This window comes from Nymphalis io, chromosome 17 (genome assembly GCF_905147045.1).
Source record: "Nymphalis io chromosome 17, ilAglIoxx1.1, whole genome shotgun sequence".
NCBI classification, from domain to species: domain Eukaryota; kingdom Metazoa; phylum Arthropoda; class Insecta; order Lepidoptera; family Nymphalidae; genus Nymphalis; species Nymphalis io.
In genome coordinates this window covers 7769192-7793584 of record NC_065904.1, presented here as the reverse complement: position 1 = coordinate 7793584, position 24393 = coordinate 7769192, and the positions used below count along the sequence as shown (strand labels likewise).

Genomic DNA, 24393 nt, shown 5'->3' with positions numbered 1-24393 from the left:
GACACGTTATATATAACAATCAGGTTTCTATGTTGCTGAACTTGTTCTTATATAGTTACTGGTTCTTTATATATTTACAGAACTGTATATGCCCTAAATGTGATCGTGTATTACGTATAAAATTTATTGTTCGAAACGAAAAATATTACATCTTTTCTTTTATATCGTATAAAATAAGACGCGACATTGAATAAAACATGAGCTGAAGCTCGAGGTTTTCAGTAAATACATCTGCATTGCCTTTACGTAGTGGAGCAACATAAATAAGAAACCGCTGAAACCGCAAAGCGTTGGGAAATATGAGTAACGCTGCATACAAAGCAACTTAATACTTGGATCAAAAGATGCAACCTGCACCTGCAAGACACATCTATACTAATATTATAAAGAGATAATTGTTTAGTAAGTTTGTTTGTAATTGATAAACTCAAAAACAACTAAACCGTTTTAAATATTTTTTTTTTACTTACAGTGTCGTGAAAGAATAACTAAAAACGGTTAACCGTTATTATCAGCCAGTACATACAGCCTGTATTTCTTTTTCTAAAAAAAAAAATAGAGAACCCTACGAAAATTGCAAGATACATTATTACGTATATACGTACCCAATGTGTTAAAAATTTGCGTATAACATATCTACTCTATATAAATATATAAGATAATTGTTAGTTATATATGGGCCGCTAGTTTATTCATACATTAATTTCGTCACATCTCTATATCATCTAGATCTTTCTATTAATGTCTATGATAAATTTAACTTACCGCAAAGCTTCCTTGATACAAGCACGTAAATACGGTAGTTGTTCTAAATCTTTGCTGTTAAGCATTCTACCTACAGGAAGGTTATTGTCAAGTTCCTTTTGCAACTTGCGTTGTGCTCTTGAATTCTTTGCAAGTAAATACATCGTACTAGCAGCAGCCGCTGCCGTCGTGTCTACACCGACCAATAATAAATCCAAAGCTAATATTGTTGCAACTTTTTCGCCATAACTTTTAGCAATTTCAGCGCAAACTCCTTTATCAGTCAAACGTTTTAAGCAAAGTATTCTAAAGGAGTCCAAGGCGTCAACGTAGGTTTTATAAGCTTTAGTTGAATATATCCTCCATAGTGGAGCGGATAATTCGAGTTCCGGCACACTGTGAAAGAAACCGTGTATACTTTTTATGATTTCTTTTGCATCGTTATCTTTTTCGCTTAAACATCCTAATCTCGTGCCCAGGGCCCACGCTCCAACAGCTGAAAACGGTAATTTGATATAAATATAATATGCCTCAAAGCCATGATCAATCAATTTGACATTGATGTATTCTGTCTTTTACTTACATTCTAAAGCCCATTTGTATAATTCCGTTAGAAAATTTTTAGGCATTTCTCGATTATTATCCATAATATAGTCGATTCTAGAACAATTTATATTCGTAAATTAGTAATTTATTACAACAAAAAATACCGGTACACTTACGAACACAAGTTCTTCGACATAATGTAAAATAGTCAAAATTGTTAATTATCTTAAGTATGATAAACGTAAATGCGTCAAGTCAACATAATCGGAACGTAACTTTTTCATTGAATGAGATTGTTGTTTCCCGCAGTGACTCAGTGCACACACATAACATACAAAACAAATAAGCAGACGCCGTCCATGTTAGGAACGGATGTGGTCATTAAACCGTGATTCTGCACTCTGCTTACATTTGCCACTAGACTCTTAGATCTCGTATTATAACATACTCAGACGTAGAAACGTTTCGATGAAGACGGTTTCACGATAATGTTATGTGCTACGTTTTAAATTTATGTAAATTTAATGCGAATAATACATTCGCGTTCGCATTCCGTTGAATTGTCGATCCACTTCGATTTTATGAATTCATGTTCGAAACACGACAGGTTTTTGATAACGCGATGGCAAGGAGTGCCTAATGATGTCTTGATTCGAGAACACATTAAAAATATACTGGTGTAATGTTATAAATATTTTACGCAAAAATTTTAGAATGGTTCAGTTTCTGAAGAAATATTAATGACATGAAATATGAGGTTTTGTTAAAGCTACTTCTAAGTCTTATGTTTTAATCTAAAATTAATGACATGAATAGGGGTTATGAGATTGTAAGTATAACCGAGTGTTACCGAAAGTGTATTCCATGGATTTTTTCAATATCGGGTGCCAAGTTCACAAAGTTAAATTATAAGCTTATATTTTTTGGTAAATATTTTATTCAAAAATATAAAATTTTGTAGCTAAACATCAAACAAAAATAAGATTCAAAATATTAATCAAACAAGTCAAAATATAATTTATACTTATTCTATTGCATTAAAAAATTCAATAATTAACCCGAATATTATGATTAATATTACTATTTATTCCATAGGAACAAACTCGAAATTCACTTCAAGATACGATCACAATCGTAATCGAAAGTGACATGAAACATTAATTGTAACTTATAAAAGACACAATCATGATAGAATATCACTGTTAGCTGTCATAATTTCACGAGTGAGATACCAAGCGAGATCTTAAAGAATAGAACTGTTGGACTATTTGATTGATAGGCTCTATAAACATACATATAAACTTCACATAAAAACTGTAATTGCGTGCAGTAAATAATTATGATTATCGATTGCTATTAGAAGTAGTTAATTTACGTATTTGCCATAAGCAAAACAAAATACGAATTATTAAAGAATAATAACATTACTTCTATTTAAAGTATTCTTAATTCAATTTATAATATTTTTTTTTTTTTTGTTAAAAACTATATTATGTTTTTATATTGAAGTTTATTCTGCCAAATAAGGTATGTTGCAAATAGATAATAAACTTTTTTATTATCTGAGTAGCAGTTAAATACATACATTTATGATACAACATAATTTTTAATTAAAATTGAAATACTATAAAAAAGTTGTTTTTTTTTTAAGACGAATAGAAGACGTGAAACATAATATTAGAGCACTACTGATATTTGTACACATGTATATCCACTAACCTACACTCAAGCAAGAGGTAGTTTAGGCTTAAAACCCTATCAAGTTCCTGCATCGTCAACCTTCTCCTTAAGATAAGGAACTTAAAAAAAGCTTGGGCGTGTACAATACTATTCGATAGCTTGCTTATATTGATATTTGATTATATATCTAATTTTATTTCAAAATATATCATGGGTGAAAGATGCAATACTAATTTATCAGAAGAAAGTCGGGCTAATTAGCTCGTAAATAATAAATTGTTAAGACTTACCTGCCAACAAAATCTATGGCCACGTCGTCAAGTGATGGTACAGCCGCCTTTGCTGCTTCTGGAGCCACGAGAGCTTTCGAAACTTTTGATCTAAACTTTGACCATGGCGTACCGTGCCTGTTTGCAAATATAAATAAATAAAGGTATAATATAAATTTGTCCTCATAATTAAATTTATCTCATTGAAAAAAATCACAACTACGGCTGACACTTACACGCCAATTAAGCCGGGCTCATCGCCAAAAAAGTCCTTCCGTAGTTCCTGTTTGTAATGCTTTAGACATGGTGCAACAGCTCTATGCGGCATAGAATCTTCCCGCCTATAAACTTTTGCTATTTCTTCGGCACAAAATGGAAAAACTAAATCTGGATGTCCAAACAATTTGGCCACTTTAGCGGCTCCGCCAGCACCAGCTAGTGCTCGTAAATTCCATAGGGTAACATCTAAAGAGCGTGTTTGCCACGGTTTCTGTCCAATGGCAAATCGCCAAGAGTTCCCAATAAGAGGTAGAGGCCTAGGACCCGGAATAGTCGTGAAACGCCTTACAGCACTCATTGCGTGCAAAACACTAATGGTGCTTCAGCTCCAGGAGATGTTACGATGAAGGAAGTGGGGCGACCACGTTACGTTTTCAGTCATTTCGTAATAGCTGTCCAAGTTGACGATGCACACGTTCCTTAACAATGCTGTTCGGTCTAATATTTATCGCTCTTGTCTTATATTACCGAACACATTAGTTGTTATTGCCTTGATTGCCTAGATTATGATTATTTATTAGTATGTACAAAATAAAATACCTATTATTTACAGAGGTATAAAATTTATTAATAATAATTAATAACTTTTGATACAATTGAAGCAAATTGTGATATCTGTTGAGAAAGAAACAATTATACGGGAGCACAAATCATTTCTTCCTCACCGTGCAATTTTATTTTGACATGGTCTTTAACGTGCGTATGTTAATAATATAAATCTTTTTACAAAAATGCCATGTCATTCTTGGTAAAGTTTAAAACAACTAGATGTACTTGGCGTTATTTTGCCATAAACATTTAGATTTGATCAACTCGTTTATATAGTCAGTTGTCAATTGAATCAGGTGACGTCATAGGCCAATGCGATGTGTCCAATTAATGGTTCCCTCAATGGGAGTTGGGTGCGGTGCGCTCGCGCCGATTGATTCGTCCGGTCTTCGGGAACACACTACATTTGCACATCTTCCGCAATCTCTCCATTCAAACATGACAATACATAGTTGATATACAAACAAGAACATGTCATTCCGTAAACATAATTTTTAAATATATTTTCCTCGTTATTTTTATGGCTTAAATTCCATTTAAACATTTCACACTTACTAATTCAATACTTGCCATTACGAACCGTAAATTCAGAAGGACAATATACTGTTAGTTAGAGCTTTGTTAACAACACACTTGGGAAATACATTGAAATACTATTATTTACTTAGAATATATAGGTAACATTAAAAAAAATTAACTGGATTTGCAATATCTTCTCGTTTTTTTGACTTGTTGTAATAATAATAGTCCTCCAGTATGATTTCGGCCACGGTGGCCATTCTCCAGGGAGATTAGCCAACTGCTCAGGACATATTATAGTGCACAGTGTATGCGCAAACACAGATGCACTCTCTCTTCCCTAACTCTCATATTCCGATGGGACGGCATTCCGACAAGACTGGAAAGGGTTCAGGTGCAGGACCAACGGCTTTATGTGATTTCCGAGAACCCGTGCCAAACATACAACTTCCAGACTCCGGACTGACAGAATTTTCGACAGAAACTCAATAACATTTTATTAGCCCAACCTGGTATTTGAACCCAGAACCTCCGGGTCTGTGGCCTTACATGTAGCCACTAGATCAACGAGGCAGACTTGTACAATGGCTATGTCCGGGCTTTTGTTTGTAAAAGTATTATTTCATATGTGATGCAGAAATAACTTTTTTTATATATATTGTCGATATGAGCACGTATGGCAGATGCATTTTAATGAGAATTTATGTTAAATAAAAACGTATCGATGCGGAAAAAGAGAAAAATCCTGTGAAAATAAATGGTTTTGATTAAAAAAAAACCAGCTGCAGTAAATACGATGAGGCGATTAAAAACAAAATCAGATGCAGTTATTACGTCAACAATCTCTCGGATAATGGATATGCAGCGCATATTTTATTGGAAAATAATGGACAAATATAAAATAATTAAATTATTTATTAAACGAGCCACGATAACGTCAGTAACATGATATCTTAAGTATTATTCGATTTGCATGAGAAACGCGTCCGACGGATGCAGTCGCCTCTACAAGAAGTTCTCTGTTTCTTCATCCTCTCGTCTTGATACGAATAATGATACGATATGATTGCGTTACTCCGTGAATACATTATATAACGTATCGTTTTGATGCTACTTCCTAATGTCTGTCATGAACCGCTCAAACAATCGGAAAATTGCTACTTAATATCATCCTTTCTATGCACGTAACATGTATTGCAGTATGAAATTATTCGTAATATTACTTTTCTCTTCGTATTCTATTATGTGTTGTTCGCGTGTTTGTATTTAAAACATCCTGTATTATAATTTTTTAAGTATTTTCATTAGTATAAGCTAATGTGAGGTCAAAAATATTTTATCTTTAGACGCATTACGGCCTTATACGTGGTGAGACAATTTTAATTAATTTTCAGATTTGAAGTTAAATTAGTTTTCAATGAAATTTAGGACTGGGTTAGGAGAAGAAAGTCTTTTGGCTAAAAGAGAAAGATAAAAATCAGTATATTTTTTTTTGCTTTAATATTTATTTTATTACTTTTTTATTCAAGGTACAATAATGGCAGCTGTAATCGTTCTTCTTCAGATAGAGTTGTATATGAATGTAATTGTATTAGTATATGTATCGCGTTTTTTCTAGTAATAAAGTCTAGTTACTTAAGACTAACTTTCGAAATTCAAAATTTTTGTGAATTTTGATGAAAATGTGGCTTTTGAAGGCATCATTCTGATTAAAAATATCGTACTTGACTAGAAGACAGTAAAATTTATTACTTACAAATTGTTTTTAGTAAACTTTGTACTTGTTGACTTTCAGCCAGTGTATATATAAATTTATTTGTATTTGTTTGACATAACTTTGACACTTAACTTTAAAGAGAAACTACTTTGTTTCTTGCCAGTTCTTCTCAGTACAATTTACATTCCGGACCGGTGGTAGTTAGACATTAAAATAATACTGAAAATGAACAAATCTGCTTGTTAAAAACCTTCTTGTACTTACATACATCAAATAATTATTTATTTGATGTATTTATGTAAAATGTATGTTTTTATAAATTATTGATTATTAAATTTAAAGCAGCGTATGATCAATACTTCGTATGGGCGACAGCAATTGAGATAGTAGATGTGCACGCTACAAAAAGGGTTGCTAGGGTTGACAGATTTATGTACAGATCGCATGTCGCCCACGCCAATTTGGAAACCTCTTTACATAGTTTCAAGTTCCCTACGCTATTGCGGTAACAGTGATAAAACCTACGCTTTTGTCGCAATTTTAACGTAAAAACACGGTTGTACATTTTGTGTTCCAACTCAGCATATAAACTAATATTCCATTTTTAAATAATTAAATTTTATGTCAAGTTAAATGTGTACACGGGGACACAACAACGTTTCATTTGTTAGCATGAATCGCTTCAATAAGCATCATTGTACATCGATTGCGATATTTGAATGTGTGAAGTAGACACAGCAAATCGTGTGTGCGTGTCGTGCGAACGAAAACGCGCTGGCGATCGGTAAGCGTAGCAAGACATTAAGTTTACCGTCCATAGAATACGTAACGTGCATCAATGTAGTAAAATTCGACATTGACAGTCTTCGTCTCTCTCGCACCTATTTGCGATAATCAAATACGTCAGAAGCCACCAAGTGTGAGAGCGAGAGGGATATATAGCAGCGTCTCGTTGTACGTAGCTGCGGACGCACGGGATTTAAAGGGCTCGGTCGGCGGCGTGCGGCGGCGCGGCGCTAGCTCGTATTGATCGGGCGTTGCGCCCTGGACCTGTTGCCGGGCACCCAAGCACTTGAGCCCCGATGTACGCATATATGCAATCTTTGTCTGAAACGTCCGTTGCAGAAAAATAAAACCAGAGCTTTGAATTGTTGCACAAAGATATATGAGATATTTTTTAACATAAGCGAAACAACATTTTATGACTCACTCGACTGTACCTGAATGTATAACTCATAACTCAGCATATTTTAAACGACTATGACAAAGTTTTATTTTAATTTAGATATATCTTATAGTAAAATGATACTTTATATGTAACTTGCAAATTCCTCTTTACTTAATCATGAGACGTGGTAAGTGCAAAACGATGACTGCAATGATATTTATTTATTTATACATTGAAATAGTAACAACATATTTAATTCGTAACATATCGTAATTTTTATATATTTCCAAGTTGTAATAATTTATAAATGGAAACATTTTTTAATGGAAATATTGTGATTCCTTTGTTCCCTTATTCCTGTGATATTCGATGACGTAATATTTTTCTGATTTAAATTGACTTCATTTACGGAAATTCGGTTCGAATAAAATAATTACGGATGATACGAATGTATTTCGTCCTCGTCCACTGACCCATTTAGTGTTGACAGTGTCTTGACGTCATCGAACTACAACCAGCGAATGAGCTGAGTATACACTCGCTTGGAATATTAACCGCCTACGTTGTGATTAGACACGTGTTCCTATTAATATAATCATGGAAATTTTTTATTTATATATGACATTACGTTAAAAAATCATATAACGATCGAGCATAAAAGCTCATGAACAAATATACTTACAGTGATCTCAATCGATACCATTTAAATCACTGATATATTAGTACTCGAAGCAATTAAGCAGTGTATTCGCCAAGTCCGTAGCGTATCAATTTTCCAGTATAATATAATAGGTCTTTAGGCTGGCAAACGTCCAAACGAGCCACTACTGACATTGAAACCCTCGACGGTACTTCAAGCTCTCGCTTTCAGCACATTGTGCTGAGGAGAATAAGATGCAAATGTGCGGTACGAATTTTGTACTCCACTAAACTTTTTCACCCACTCGTTTTCACGGTTTTTGTCTCGTGTGCTTTAAGATCGTTTCATACAAAAAAAAACTACTTGATTTAACGGTTTTAGGATAGTTTGTAATACTCATCGAACATAAGTACGAATGTATACAGAATTATCCAAGCAATAATGCCATTATGTGTCATACGATTTGACGATTGACGGCACTATTGTACTGATTACCGGTTCCAGCCTATTCGAGTCTTATGAATTATGTAAGAAAGAGCTTTTACGGGGAAGTATGTAATATACCTATTATGACAATTTGTTATGAAAGTCATAACTTTAACAATCGTAGGCTAATTACGTTCAATTCTTAGTAACTTCGTGCATGTATTGTTTGTTTTATTTCACTAATCGATATACGGAAAACGTCATCACGTAGAACCGAGTAAAGAAAAAACTTCGCAGAATAATGTTGTTATAATTTCAGAGAACTGATTTCTGATAACTTATTTATAATTTACATATTTCATAATTAAACGTGTAATGGTACTGATGCATTGCTGTTATAAAATGTTATTAAACTTTAAAGTTAACTGACATATGTTAGGGTTTGTTAGGCTCGGTAATTGTTTTGTTATATTTTGTCACTATCACTTTGAATTTACTTTCCAAGACAACTGCTGGCATTGAAAGAAGATTTGATCATTGGGTTGACTTTTTATTTAAAAACAAAACCGTAAACTTTGTTGCAATTGGTTTTATATAATTAATGATAAATATAACAGTATACAAACTTGACGTTCAATAACATTTAAATTTTCGACGTGGCAGCAACATTATGTATTGTAAAACAAAAATAGATTTAAAAAGGGAAAAGTCGATTCCGATTTGTTTAAAAAAAAAAACATTTCGTCTTAAAAATGTCGTTAGCGCCCCAGACACTGTTGCACGCTATTGTTTAAAAACCCTGACATATATCGAGGGGTGTCCGTATAGGTACGGTTTAGCCTTTTGGCCGATCGCCAGCCGTTGCCAGCTAGCCTAGACTTATCATCAGCCTCGATCTTAAATCGCGATCGGCGAACACTGAACTAAGCGCTTGTTTCGATTCATAATATGCCAAATGTTACTTAATTCTACAGACTAACTTTCGTTTTTGATATTGTAAATAAAATTTTTTCCATTACATATACGTATATATACGTTGATGTTGGTTTATCTGTGTATTTTTGATGGAAAAGCTTTTCGTCCTATCCAACCACTTTGTTCACTTGCCATTCAATGGCGCCGCAGCATCTCATTTTCTAAATCGTCCCACCGACCGCCATAATAATTGGTGAAATTTTAATATACAGGCAGGGCAAGTGCCAACGTTTCGAATTTGAGAATTTATTCAACAACAACAATAATTCTAAGAAAAATCGACATTTCCGCCTATAAAGGCGGAAATGTGTGCATCGAATAAAAGAAGATTTATTAAATAATATATTCATTAAAGTTAAGTGACTATGTAATAAGTAAAGCACGAATAGCTTGCGTGTTTGGGACATAGTTACATTTGGGTCGACGATTACCAGGTGCTTTGCTGGCCTTTCACACGACACCTAGCGAATAATTTCTCTAGGTCAACAATAGGAACAGATATTATGTGAAAATAACTTGACTAATCCTCCACTATTCATTTCTAATTCGACCTAGATTAATACATATAAAGATGAATATAATTTGTTAAGGTAATTTTGTATATTTTGTTTGTAATAAAGATTAGTTTCTTTAATAGTGCTTAACATGTATAGATTTATTTGACAATAAGCGTATAACAATTTTATCTCCGATATTTTTATACGAATTACAACAATGCGGAGGTACTTAATTTTAAAAAACATCATAGAATTTTACAGTACTGTCTATATTATAATATTTAGGGAAGCTTGAGAGACACTCACGCTAAGTTATTTAGTATATGGAGTGCTTTTACCTTTTTCGGACCAATTTCAATGATTATTACCTTCATAATAGTTTATAGTGGCTATGTTTTTATTATATTTATTTATTTATTTATTTATTTATTAGGGAAACATACAGCATATCGTATATTACAACTTAATATAATAATCATATTTTAACACTTATGCCAGTTAAGTTTCCACTACTGTTTTAACAGGGAAGTGGACTAATTTTGATGTTACATAAAATATAACTATTTATGACAAAGTAATATAAGTATATATATATATGTATCTTATATTTAAAAGGACTATACGGTTGCTTAGACGGATCTTATTTCCTTGATTCGTGTACAATTACTGCGAAGCGAGATTCCGTCACAACTGACTCATTGTGGCCAAGTCGCGACCTATTGTCATTGAAATGATCTAATGGGTCTTTATATTATCATCTATTGCAACAAGCAACAGTGTGAGTTTATAAAATTATAAGTTCTGTCCTTAAGATAAACGAAAGTAAACAATCATACCCAATGTGTAATCTTCCTATGTGTCATCGCGCAACTGAGCTGTCGAAATCCAAAACAGAACAACTACTTGGTAGTAGGGCTTTGTGCAAGCCCGTCTAGGTAGCTACCATCCTCTCGTCAAATATTCTACCGCCAAGCAGTAATACTTTGTATTACCGCATTCCAGTTTGAGCCAGTGTAAATAAAGGCACAAGGTTTATAACATCGTAGTTCCCAAGGCTGTCGGCGGTGACCGAGTATAGGTGGCACATTTGCCGGTCTGTCTACATACTTTAAACGAAAAAAAAAACACTATTGGGAATTCCATTTCGATAATTATGGGCGCGTATGTAATTTGTAGGCTACCCGGCTGCGTGAAGTTCCTGTATATAATAATATTCAAGAATCGCGTGTTGTCTGGACGGTTCCAACTCGTTAATATGTATGTGGTGCCGACGCCCCGACTCGGAGTCGCCGGTTGCAACTGGTGGCGCACCGATTCGAATGTCTGCTTTTACAAATATCAACTGTATTGAGTAAAAACGAGCCAATTAGTTTGTTTTTCATCAATAATTTATGTGCCAATACTTACTTTCATATTAGGACTTGTTTTCAGCCGCGTTTTCACTTCATCGTTCGTTTCTTTGAACATCGACCTATGCTTTACTTTTATTTAGTAACGTCAGTTACGTTCCATGATTGAGTCTTTGGTCGTGAATTAATTATTTTTACAACAATATGTCTTAATTGGTTGATTCGTCATTGTCAAATCCGAACGAACGCTGACGAAGGTTGTATTTTCCAAATTAACATGAAATTAAATCACGCGAATTTGTATGTAAGTAGATTTTTAGACATTGTCTGCTACAGTTTTTATATTATAAATTAAACACTGTGACCAATGTGAACCGTATTCGTCGCAATATTTTACATAAGTCGATAAAGGAAAAACCCATGACTAAGGCTCGCCCTGACTACATTATATTCCAAGAGTTATGCTCGCAGTCCTCGACTAACATAAGTTTTATAATCATAAACATTGTTCTACGAAAAAGGGCATTAAAGAATTTGATCTGTAAAGAGCATTGTATACCCGTAGGTATGTAATTAAAAATAACCATTAAAAAAATGATTAAATCCTTCAAAAATTCAAATCGATTTCATGTCTATATCATATATGCCAAAATATATATCAAATAAAAAACATTATTTACTATCTGAATCCGTAACCCGTACCGTACCGTAACCGTAACAGCCTGTGAATGTCCCACTGCTGGGCTAAAGGCCTCCTCTCCTCTTTTTGAGGAGAAGGTTTGGAGGTTATTCCACCACGCTGCTCCAATGCGGGTTGGTAGAATTCACATGTGGCAGAACTTCAGTGAAATTAGACACATGCAGGTTTCCTCACGATGTTTTCCTTCACCGTAAAGCACGAGATGAATTATAATCACAAATTAAGCACATGAAAATTCAGTGGTGCTTGCCCGGGTTTGAACCCACGATCATCGGTTAAGATTCACGCGTTCTTACCACAGGGCCATCTCGGCTTCTGAATCCGCATTAAATTTATTTTTCCTTCAAATCCTGTAATCTATATAATTAGTACATTATACGCGGATCCGAGTGATGTGCAGTACAGAGTAAAGTGCTTTTGTCTCGATGATAAACAGGCAGAATATCTATCTTTTACACATACTTTACTTTCAAGCATTATGTCATACAAATTCATAACATAACACCATGTATCATACAATAATACCATCCATATTACTGAGATAAATACCTCGCCTCATATAGACAAGGAATGCGACACGATACGTACTTCAATTGCACGACACCGATAAAATTACATGAGTAATACAATTGGCTCGGTTTTAATAAGAGCACTTACCTTCGTATTCTATTAGTAATCGCCGAGTTAATTCGATATTAATTATATGAAGGGGTTGTGCGGTTTATTGTAAATAAGCAACTCGTTCCTGCTTTAATAGTGATTGATGAATTAAATTTAAATATTCTAGCTTCTTATAATCTGTGGCTTAGAAGCCGCCTGTTCTTTTTGACTGATTAACAATGGCTTATTACTAACAAATATTTGTGTAGTAAGACAAAAAAAAAACAGTTAATTGCCTAATAAAATAATCTCAAATATATATCTTGACAATAATACGAAACAATACGATAAGAATATTCGATGAAACTTCAACATAGTTATAATATTTTTACTATTAAATCATCTAACGAGCCATCAGTTATGTATAGACTGAGTCATACTCTCTGCCACGTAGATCTGGTGGCTCGCTTTTACGGCTGCACTTTCAAAACCCTTGATTCAAATCAAAATTGAGTGTTTCTGTCAGTAAATTAAAAGTAGCAGGCTAGGATTTGAAATGTTTGCAATTCCCGTTCACGTGAAAGCAAGTAAAGTCGTTGTGGACATGAACTTTTTCTAGTCGTGTCATATTTGCCGAAGATAAAAAGCCAAGATGGCCTAGTGGTTAGAACGCGTGAATCTTAACCGATGATCGTGGGTTCAAACCCGGGTAAGCACCACTGAATTTTCATGTGCTTAATTTGTGATTATAATTCATCTCGTGCTTGACGGTGAAGGAAAACATCGTGAGGAAACCTGCATGTGTCTAATTTCATTGAAATTCTGCCACATGTGTATTCTACCAACCCGCATTGGAGCAGCGTGGTGGAATAAGCTCCAAACCTTCTCCTCAAAAAGAGGAGAGGAGGCCTTAGCCCAGCAGTGGGACATTAACAGGCTGTTACTGTACTGTACTGTCATATTTGCGTGGCTTTTTATATTATTATATATATTGAGAATCAACTATACAAATTTAAGAAAAAATAAACTTATATATCTCCGTAACAAAATGTTTCGAAAACTCCATACATTTGAGATTTTTATCTTTTCCATTTCGGTATTAGAATTCTGCCGCTAGCATCCACTATATTGATCGCAATGCCGTTCTGATATTTATCTTCGCGTTCGAAACTACAAATTAATTAATCGTGTTTGTGTTTCAAGTTCAGTACTATGTTTTATAAATGCAATAATATTTTTCCTGTTTACTATACATTAGCGAATCATAACTAAAATGTTATTAATTCAAACTCACATCTACAATCATCATGATAATTTTACCAATTGAGTATTTACAACAAGAACTCGTTGTTTTTTATATTATGTATAGAATAGCAAACAAGTATTGATAATTAATAAGTTATTTGTCCAGAAATATACACTTACCACTATTGAAAAAAATCTATAAATTACCTACTTAATACAATTAAAATGCTATTTTACATAATATACCGAGTGTTGTTATGCTTAGGACGAACTTAAAGAAACATTGGATTGAAAAGATATTATTATATATTTACAAGGCTAGTTTTAAAAAAAATTAAATACATAATTGTACACATTTAACTTTCAGTTTCCTCGATGATCTCGACCGGTTAGGTGCCAGAGACTATCAGCCCACCGAGCAAGATATATTAAGAACCAGAGTCAAAACCACCGGTATCGTCGAAGTGCACTTCTCTTTCAAAAACCTCAATTTCAAGTAAGCTTCAAATATTTATACTATATGAAAATCTGATATAAAACTTTCATTAATTTTATCGTTCACGCTCGTGCGAAAGGAAATATTTCATTACTCGTATATTTATTCCAGATTGTTCGACGTGGGCGGACAGAGGTCGGAGAGAAAGAAATGGATTCATTGCTTCGAAGATGTGACCGCGATCATTTTCTGCGTCGCCATGTCCGAGTATGATCAGGTCTTGCATGAAGATGAGACAACGGTACGGTTCATTTAATATATCACAACGTTTTTTACGTTTCGCCAGGTAATCCTGTAACGTGGGAACCGTCGGTGCTCATAAGCATTTCGACTGTCGTTCGATTTTCACGTAAAATCGAACAATAAATTAGTTGGAACATTTTAAATAATTATTACAGTTCGGTTCAGTATAGGTGCGAGAATAGGTTTTCTAGGGAGTCATAATTAATAAAGAATTGAGCCAGAAACAATTTCTTTTTTTTAATTTTGTTATAGTAATATAATAAACCGAGAGAAAAAATTAGTCGTTAGTTATGATATCAGTATAATGTATCGTTCACAGTTGAAAGAACTATTTTTAATGTGCGATATTTATATTCAATATAAATATATTCCTAACAATTATTATGGAGCAGCGTGATATAAAGTAGTTTCATATTGATGGGATGTTTTCACTTGTAGTGGTTGCTTCCAAAATTCTATTGGATATCCGCTGATTTCCTTACTATTTAAAGACTTATGCTAACACTATGTAAATTCATTAAGCAAGGAGCTTTGAAATATTTTCTATAATTTCTAAAGCAATAAAATGTGATTTACATGTTATAAATATTGTTTGACAAACAAAACAATCACAAATAATTCATATATAACAATTGTACGTTGCGTTTTAAGTGTTTTCGTTAAAACTTGTGCAATATTTCTGGTTGTTATGTAATCGTACCACTCTCCGATTAGTTATCAATGTTTATAATACGCTAACTATTCCACGATAACTTTTTCTCCTTCGCAATTGATTACAGTCAACTGCCTACTTCTTATTTCGTTATCTTAAAAAATATTTTTTATATCGTTTATCTTAAACGCTATTGAAATATCATTTCAAAGTGATATTGTTATTTTTTTTTTGTCTCTGTTGTAACTTATATATATATTTTAATTGAATAATATTAATTTTTTGCTCACATTATAAATACATTTGTTACAAGGAAAATATATATATTTTAAACTTTGTTTTCTTGTGATTAAGTCTGTTACTTGATGGTAGGGTTTTATGCAAGCCCGTCTGGGTAGGTACCACCTACTTATCAGATTATTTACTAAAAGGCTATATTTAGTATTGTTGTGTTCCGAATACAGAATGTTATACAGAATGAATGAATGTTGGCGATATACAGAATGGTTAATATTTCTTACAGCTCCAATGCTTATGAGCACTGGTGACCACCTCCCATCTGGTCGCCTAGCTATTTCATAAAGAAGATAAACATACAATAATGTATAATACCTACAACTGTTTAGTGATTTGAATATCATACATAACGCTCAGTGTGTAGATCTGTTGAATGTGCTTATATATACTTTTATCATTATCTCGATCGTGGCTTCTTATTATAGAACCGTATGCAAGAGAGTTTGAAACTGTTCGACTCGATTTGCAACAACAAATGGTTCACGGACACGAGCATCATTCTCTTCCTCAACAAGAAGGATCTGTTTGAAGAGAAGATCCGCAAGTCGCCGCTCACCATTTGCTTCCCTGAGTACACGGGTAAGGTTGATTGTTATTTCCATTTAAACCGTATCAAATGTTGATTTTGTAATTCACGATTTCGTGAGCCTTTGACTCAAGTGTAATTGAAAAATTGTTATTATTGATTGTTAATCGGAATACATACAAGCAAAAGGGATTCAATACCCAAAAAAACAATTTGTCAAATATACCCCTAATATATATAATATGTCAAATTTGTTAAATATACTGTTGAATAAATAATTAAAAGCCGAGATGGCCCTGTGGTAAGAACGCGTGAATCTTAACCGATGATCGTGGGTTCAAACCCGGGCAAGCACCACTGAATTTTCATGTGCTTAATTTGTGATTATAATTCATCTCGTGCTTGACGGTGAAGGAAAACATCGTGAGGAAACCTGCATGTGTCTAATTTCACTGAAGTTCTGCCACATGTGAATTCTACCAACCCGCATTGGAGCAGCGTGGTGGAATAAGCTCCAAACCTTCTCCTCAAAAAGAGGAGAGGAGGCCTTTAGCCCAGCAGTGGGACATTCACAGGCTGTTACGGAGTATATCGGGTCTTAACATCCGCAAAAACATTTAGTATGTACATGCTTTATATGTGAACACAACATGTGCCTCCGGTGCAGGTGCGCAAGAGTACGGCGAAGCGGCGGCCTACATCCAGGCGCAGTTCGAGGCCAAGAACAAGTCGACCACGAAGGAGATCTACTGCCACATGACGTGCGCCACCGACACCAACAACATCCAGTTCGTGTTCGACGCCGTCACCGACGTCATCATCGCCAACAACCTGCGCGGCTGCGGCCTTTACTAACTGCCGCCGGCGAGACTATCTCAACCTTTGTCTATTCGTTAATGTAATACTTGCCGCGACGCCTCCGAGCGCCGACCGACCGCAGACCGACAGCCACCACGCCAGCAACACGCAAGTTGAATAAAAAATATATTCAAAAGTTACGTTTATGATGATAAAAAAAATTAAATAAATTTTCTATTTGTCAAAAGGTTACGGACAAAAAATAAAAGCATTCGTCATTTAAGAATATATAACACCATAAACTAAAATATAATGTAATATTTGGATAAATTGGCCCCCGAGTATTCGTCGTGGCGCGGTGTCAGCTGCGGATAGCGAGCCGGGTCCGGCGCCGGCTGCGTCCGTACGTTCAGTTCGCGCCGGGCTCGGTCGCGGCGCTCGGATGCGACGAGCGGACCAGTGAACGATTTTTTCATAATATTTATCATAGAATGTATTTTTGTGGTCGTACAGCAGTGTTACTCCCGCTCCCCGCTCCGGTACGGAGAGATCCGAGCGCACAGTTACGCGTATCATTTAGTTTTACGAGCAGTAAGCTTCCTGGATACCGCCGGCGTGCAGGCCCCGGGGGCGTCCCGGGCTCTCGATGAGGTCGGTGCGCAACTAGACCCACTCTCTCCCACTTGTATTATAAATCATCGTTTAAATGACATTCGAATTTCGAACTAAAAAACACGCATCCCCGTTTTAGTTATGTTGCAATTTTAGCTATCTATTGTTCAATTCTAAATTTTGGTGCTAGGCGTTAATCGGTATGAAGTTGGTTGTGTACGCGGTCTAGTTGCGACGCCGGCGATCGCTCCGGACACATGTGCTTATATACTCACTCTCTTACGGACCAAAAACAGAAAGGAACCAATATTTAGCAAGAACGGTAGTGGTGCTCGACTACGTTCACAGGCCTACTTTAACTGTTACAAAATATCATTCCATTATTAGGTATCACTTACGATGAAAAATTTATTTTTTATAAACTTTTGAATGCACAAACTGTTACCGGTTCGGATTAAGGGGATTCGTTTCGCGTGCATCGCGTCTAACCGTAAGCTAAGATTGTATCCTCGGACGAGTCAAGTATTGTTTAAGTTAAGCGACGTACTATGCACAAACAAACTGTTTATTCCTATGATATAATTAGTTTCTTAATGCCATATACAAATATATATATATAATTCTTTTGTGTTCATATTTTTTCTATATCACATTTACTGTAAACCTTAAGACGTAGCGATTTAAGATCAATCTTGTATGCAATTATAAATCATTGTAGTTATTTATTTTATCTAGCGTATCTCTTATTAAACGATGGTATATATTCATGTTTAGTTTACGTTATATGCGAATGGTAAATGGTCATGTAATTGTCGATGATTATTTTGTGAAGGTGGGGTCGAGTCTGTATCACCGACGCAGCGATTGTTATATTAATATTGTATAAAAATTCAGAGACGGTCGTCACCCGGATCGCACGTATCCACGGACCGGGTTCTGATAGCATTATGTGTAAGATATGTGAGTATATAAACTTGTATACACTCGCGAATTGGCGTAATCAATATTATACATATATAAACTATATAACATAATTTATTATTAATACTAAAATAAAAAAAAATCTTATTTTTAAGCGTTAGGACAGTAATTGTATCAATAAACATTAATTAATAATGCGATTAGGCAGTACCTTTACTATTATCATAGTTAGGTGATTTAATTTCATTTCGTTTTATGAGTATGTAAAAAGTGATTACTTAAATGAAAATGTAACGCCTACATGTGACCGCGCGGGCCACTCGCCTGTGACTGCGACGGTGGGCTGTAAGACCAAAGATTCCACTCGTTGGGGACACCCGGCGGCAAGTAGCAGGTCTACGAGAGGCGGAGTGAGGTAAGGGAGGCACGCATGGGCACAGAGTGGTTCGCGCCCGAGCGACCGGCGCTCGCTTGTTGCTAGGTAGGTTTTTTATGTAACAATACGTGTATGTAAAACATAACTAATAATTATAATTAGCGCAGTTCTACATTCAATCCCAATACATAATTTAGGTAAGCTTCATATTACATTTAGAGAGGAACCGACGTGGACCGCCACGCCGGTCCGTCGTTTTGCATTTCGACGCGTTCCTCCATTGCTGAGCATTAACTTGTATGCTTTAATATTTCGAGTGAATGTGATGTAAATTTTGTACACTGCCGCATTGTTTATTCGCTCGAATCACATTTAGTTTATAAGTATCGTGACAGTGACCGAAACGCACACGCCACAACACGCGACATCTCGTTAGTTAGGGATACTGAAATTGTGCACAAACTACTCCACGGCGACTCCTCGTCACCTGCAAGCTCAAAGCGACCTCTCGGCAAACGTCACGTCACGTGGTCTGTGCGTTGGCTTCTTATTTGAAGACTGAAATGTTGCGGCTCAAGAGTTGTTTCGCTTGTTAGAGTCGCGGGAGGACGTGTATGAAGTTTTTAAATAAATAAGCGTCGAACGCGAACGGGACGAACGCATTTACGACCCGTTTCGGTTCCGAAAGCGTCGAGATTCGACGTTCAGTTGTGTTTTTTAATATTGAACATGAAACTTCGTCACTGAGACTCGAATACGTTATCACCGTGCTTCATTCATATTTACCAAAGTTATTACTAACCTCACTATTTATACGAAATTCGTTCTCTTTGACTAACTCGCGTCTGAGATTCGCGGTAAGGGCGAAGGGCGGAGGGCGGCCCGCACCGGATATAGTCTTATGGAAAGTAATCTGAGTGCGGTGTGAACCTTATTTAGAATTGAAGACATATAACGTTAACTTGTAGCGCGTGTGAGGGACGGCGAGGTGCAGTCCGACTGCCCGTAGGGGGTGGGGGGTTGAGTCCGCGAACTCTTGCACAGAAGACAGCGCGCCGAGCGGTCCCGTTTATTAAAAAAAAAACAAGCGTTTTAAGAGAGTAAAATTTTTAGTCACTAGCGGGTAATTTTTGAATGTGATTCAATCTTATCTTTATTTTTCTATATCGAGTGACTTTGTAACTGTTTATTTCTTTACGTTAAAACTTATTTTTTGTAATGCATTTACTGAAAGCGAAGTATTTAACCAACGATGTAATTAAACAATATTTTCTCTTTTTTGTATCTCGTCTGCACTGGTATTTTTTATTGAATTTACTATAAATGTACTTTAAGTGTATAATTTTAAATAATTACTGAAAATGATTATATTCTAATTTTTATGTTCAAATAATAATGTTTGTTTTATTTCTTAATCCTTATTTATATCCTAACCCACACGGAGGATGAAACACGGGAACACATAAATAAGAAAGATAAATATTAAAAGAGATTTCTGTTTATTATACATCCTGAGTTGTGAGGATGTGCTATTATAGAATTCGTATGCAATAAAGTCTGTAAATAAATTCATTAAATCGATAAAATAAATAAGATAACAAAGATATTGGTACCTTCTACCTCTGACATATCCAGGACATGCATATACTTAATCAACTTCAAATCCAAGACCATGACTTGTATTTATAATATACTTGATAAAACTAGGCGTACTTTGCAATGACTCTTTGTAAAACAAAATTATACCCTGATGGAGTAAACTAGTAAGAAAACTCCTTGTACTGTCGGTTTTAGAAGAAAATGTCAGTGTTTGAAACCCGCAGTCTTGATATGTATAAAAAAGATTTCAACGTTCTTTATTATGCAATTCAAACTATAAATTTATACATAATTAAAAGCTTTGCTTAAGCCAATATACAAGATGAAGACATGATGCATATGTCCTTATTCGCTTGACGTTGAAAGATGCACGAATTGGTCTGTCTTCATAAGCTATTCAATGGAAGTATTGATTGCAATGATTTTATATAATCTAATCTAATCTAGATACCCACTCCGACTTGTTCATTCCAATTTAGAGCCTACAATTTGTTTCAAATATGAAGCGTCCGAGGTTGATTAAAAATATATTCGAGTATAATCTCGAATATAAAGCTACAAGAGTACGCGCAAACGCACATGCCCTCCTGTCTCCTATAATCTGATGTGTTGGCAAATCCGACCGGAAATAGTTTAGGCGTAGGAGCAAAGGTTATACGTGTCTTCCAAGGAAATGTCAATTTTCAGAGTCCTAGCTGCTACTCAGAATTTCCTGACAGAAATTTCCTAAAATTTCAATGGCTCGACTGGAAATTTCATGTGCTTCTAGTTACTAGCTAGATCAACGGGGCAGAAGGCAATTTAAAAGGCATGCAGAAAATAAAACCCTAGATATTAACAACGGTCTATATAAATTGAAACATAATCTCAGTATTTTTTTAAAATAAACAGATTATATGTGGATGTACTAAACATTATTTAAATTTTTTCTGTTACAATGCTGTGGTTTCCTATAATTGAATCGTTACCACATACATTGTTCCTTGGCTACGGACTCATTTCCTTATCCTCTAGTCTAGTAGTAAAAAGTATACAATGTATATTAATTTATTACGGAATTATCATATCCCCTTTATAGCCTCTTTCTCAAAGGCTCAGTTATTTATTTTGTCTAAAGCTCAAGTGACTAAAATTATTTTAATAATCAATATTTTACATTATTTTATTTTGGAGTAATGTTGACATTGATTTTTTTTAAATGTAACTCAATTTTTCAAGATAAAATTGTCGCGAAAGCAGTGGTGCCATTGCAAAAATACGATTACGCGGTTCCGATGTAGGAAAATACAACGCGCACGGCGGAGTTTCTGTAACAATATTTACAAATGTTAATAAATATCACCTTGCTAAGTTATGTAAATTCCGCTTAAAATAAACAAAAAATATAGATAATAGAAATTTATTGCAAAGTATGTCAAGTGTAAGTGTATTGTAAAGACAATGGGGAAATGAATAATTCATACACATCATATTTTATGTTAGTCTGTATTTATGCAATCTGTGCACACATTTGTCAAATTTTATTGTTTTGCATCTAGTTCACACAAGTCTTAATTATTAAACGCTTGGTTTCAAATCGAAATAATATTTCAAATAAACAACAATGAAAGACGTAATTGATGTAATGGCTTTACAAAGTAGTCGACGAGAGCGGAGATTACCTGATTACAGAAGTGCTCCTAGTCACAGCTTAGCAACAAATTTCATTTTTGAGTGCGGTATAAAACTTGGGTTACAGCCGGCAACCGTTGCTACTGCCGCAATATTTTACCATAAGTTTTTCAAAGAAGCTGATAAAAATGATTATGATTGCTACGTCATCTGCACAGCTTGTCTTTGTGCTGCTGGGAAATCGCGAGATGAGGCAGTGAGGCTAAGAGACGCCGTCAACGTAGCCTATAATTCTATTAATCGCGGAGCTGGACCGTTAGAGTTAGGCGAAGAATATTGGTCATGGAGGGGATCTGTGGCTCAAGCTGAACTACTTGTTCTACGTTTATTAGGTTTTAACTTGGATGCACCATCGCCCCATCGGTATTTACTTCATTATCTTCGCTCGCTACAGGAATGGTTTCCTGTTAATCAGTGGCGATCAGCACCAATAGCTCGGACAGCGATGGCTTTCTTGCAAGACTTTCATCATTCCCCTTTAATATTGGATTACCGAGCTCCTCATGTTGCTGTTGCTTGCCTGACTCTGGCATTGCATGTGCTAGGAGTATCAGTTCCTCTGGCCTCCACACTAGACGATGACGCTGCCTGGTATTCCGTTAGTAACCTTTATTTTTCTTTTTCCTCTGAGAACATTTAAAACCTTAATCAATTTTAAAATTAAAAAAATACCATGTGAAAATAATTCAGAAAAAGTTCAGCAGAAACTTTATCAAAAAATGTTCAAATTGGTCAACTTATGTGTAACACACCTTATCAGATCAGAAAAATAAAATATTTTGATCATAATACTAATAACTATAAATAATCCTTAAACAAATCTGACAGATTAATGACTATGTATATAATAAATTATAATACATTAACCTAAAAATTCAAAGAAGCTTGTCATTGTTTATCAAATTTTAATGCTGACATATTTATTTATATTTATATTTTAAAATCTTTGTCTGAAACTAACATCTTTCTTTAGTTGACTTTTCATCTTTATTATTACAGGTATTTACAAAGGATTTACAGAAGGAAAAGAATTGGGAAATTATGGAAAAAATAATGCAAGTATATGCCAGAGAACCAGAACCCATATGATACAGAAATATATATACTTTTAAAAAAAATACCTAAATAAATACATGAATAATTAAAGCATTTCTTTCTCTGTACATATTATATATTATTCATTAAACAAACACTTTAATTTAATTCAGAGACAAAATAAAACATACATAGATTTAAATGACTTAATACAATAGTAATATATAAAACATATTATTAGACTGACAAATTTGTATTAATAAAATGAATTTTGGTACACAAAGGTAGGACAAATAAACTTCAATTATTGTAACAATTTTTTTTGCAACTATAAATTGTATGTGAATAAAGTACTTTTTAAATTAGGATTTATTTTCCATATTCATTATTAATTTGTAGCAAATAAAGATAATTGCTAATATAAAATTAGCTTACGATTAGTATAGAAGCCAAAATGACCTAGTGGTTAGAACGCATGAATCTTAACTAATAATCTGAAACCTAAGCAAGCACCACTGAACTTTCATGTGCTTTTTTGTGTTTATAATTCATCTTGTGCTTGACGGTGAAGGAAAACATCGTGAGGAAACCAGCATCTGTCTAGTTTCACTGAAATTCTGCCACATGTATTCTGTCTACCCGCATTGGAGCAGAGTGGTGGATTAAGTTTCAAATTTTCTTCTCAAAAAATGAGAGTAGGCCTTAGCCCAGCAGTGGAACTCTCGTAGGATTTTTCTTTATAAAATGAGTGTTATGTCAGAGTGAATCATAATGGTAATCTACTATTTTGAAGCTCTTTTTCGTAATGGCAGGCTTTTTTTCTGTACACGGCCATATCTCTGCCATAATCAAATGGCTATTAATTGTGTAAATGAGTTTTATTCATCACTAATAATGAATTCTTGCTCAATTCAGCAGTGTTTTAAAAGTAGGCTTTTAACGTATGTGTTTATGGCTTAAGTCAATTTAAAGCTTTTTCACATGTAGAGAAATCAGTTCTCTTTTTATTAACATCAAGTTTTTGATGTGTGTGATCAAACAGTGACTGTCAAACACAGTCCGGGCGCGTGTTTTAAAATTTATGGGCCACGTCTCAAGACGAAACAGTGACTCCATAGAACTGGTGTATTACTGGTGGTAGAGCTTTGTGGAAGCTCGTCTGGGTAAGTACCACCACAAGTACATCAGATATTCTACCGCAAAACAACAGTACTTAGTATTGTGTTCCGGTTTGAAGGATGAGTAAGCCAGTGTAATCACAGAC

At 34.7% G+C, this 24393-nt stretch overlaps 3 protein-coding genes across 4 annotated transcripts in view; 2 read left to right on the top strand and 1 right to left on the bottom strand.

Annotated features, from left to right (window-relative positions):
* LOC126774859 (guanine nucleotide-binding protein G(o) subunit alpha) overlaps positions 1-18152 on the top strand; it is a 49883-nt gene extending 31731 nt beyond the window's left edge. For both annotated transcript variants that reach the window (XM_050496499.1, XM_050496498.1), the window contains exons 5-8: positions 14271-14399; positions 14511-14640; positions 16017-16170; positions 16785-18152. In XM_050496499.1, the coding sequence (XP_050352456.1) occupies positions 14271-14399; positions 14511-14640; positions 16017-16170; positions 16785-16972 (601 nt within the window). In that variant the 3' untranslated portion in view covers positions 16973-18152. The remainder of the gene's footprint in view (positions 1-14270; positions 14400-14510; positions 14641-16016; positions 16171-16784) is intronic.
* Positions 1-24393, bottom strand: part of LOC126774882 (protein lethal(2)essential for life) — a 101996-nt gene that overhangs the window by 68546 nt on the left and 9057 nt on the right. The window lies entirely within an intron of this gene.
* On the top strand, positions 21930-23255 carry LOC126774869 (cyclin-Q). Its single transcript, XM_050496514.1, has 2 exons — positions 21930-22692; positions 23094-23255. The coding sequence occupies exons 1-2, from the start codon at positions 22027-22029 to the stop codon at positions 23181-23183; spliced, it is 756 nt and encodes a 251-aa protein (XP_050352471.1). The 5' UTR covers positions 21930-22026; the 3' UTR covers positions 23184-23255.

Coding starts and splice junctions, on each gene's coding strand:
- LOC126774869 (XM_050496514.1), top strand. CDS start 22,027: ATGAAAGACGTAATTGATGTAATGGCTTTACAAAGTAGTCGACGAGAG. Junction 22,693..23,093: donor ATGACGCTGCCTGGTATTCC/GTTAGTAACCTT, acceptor TTATTATTACAG/GTATTTACAAAGGATTTACA.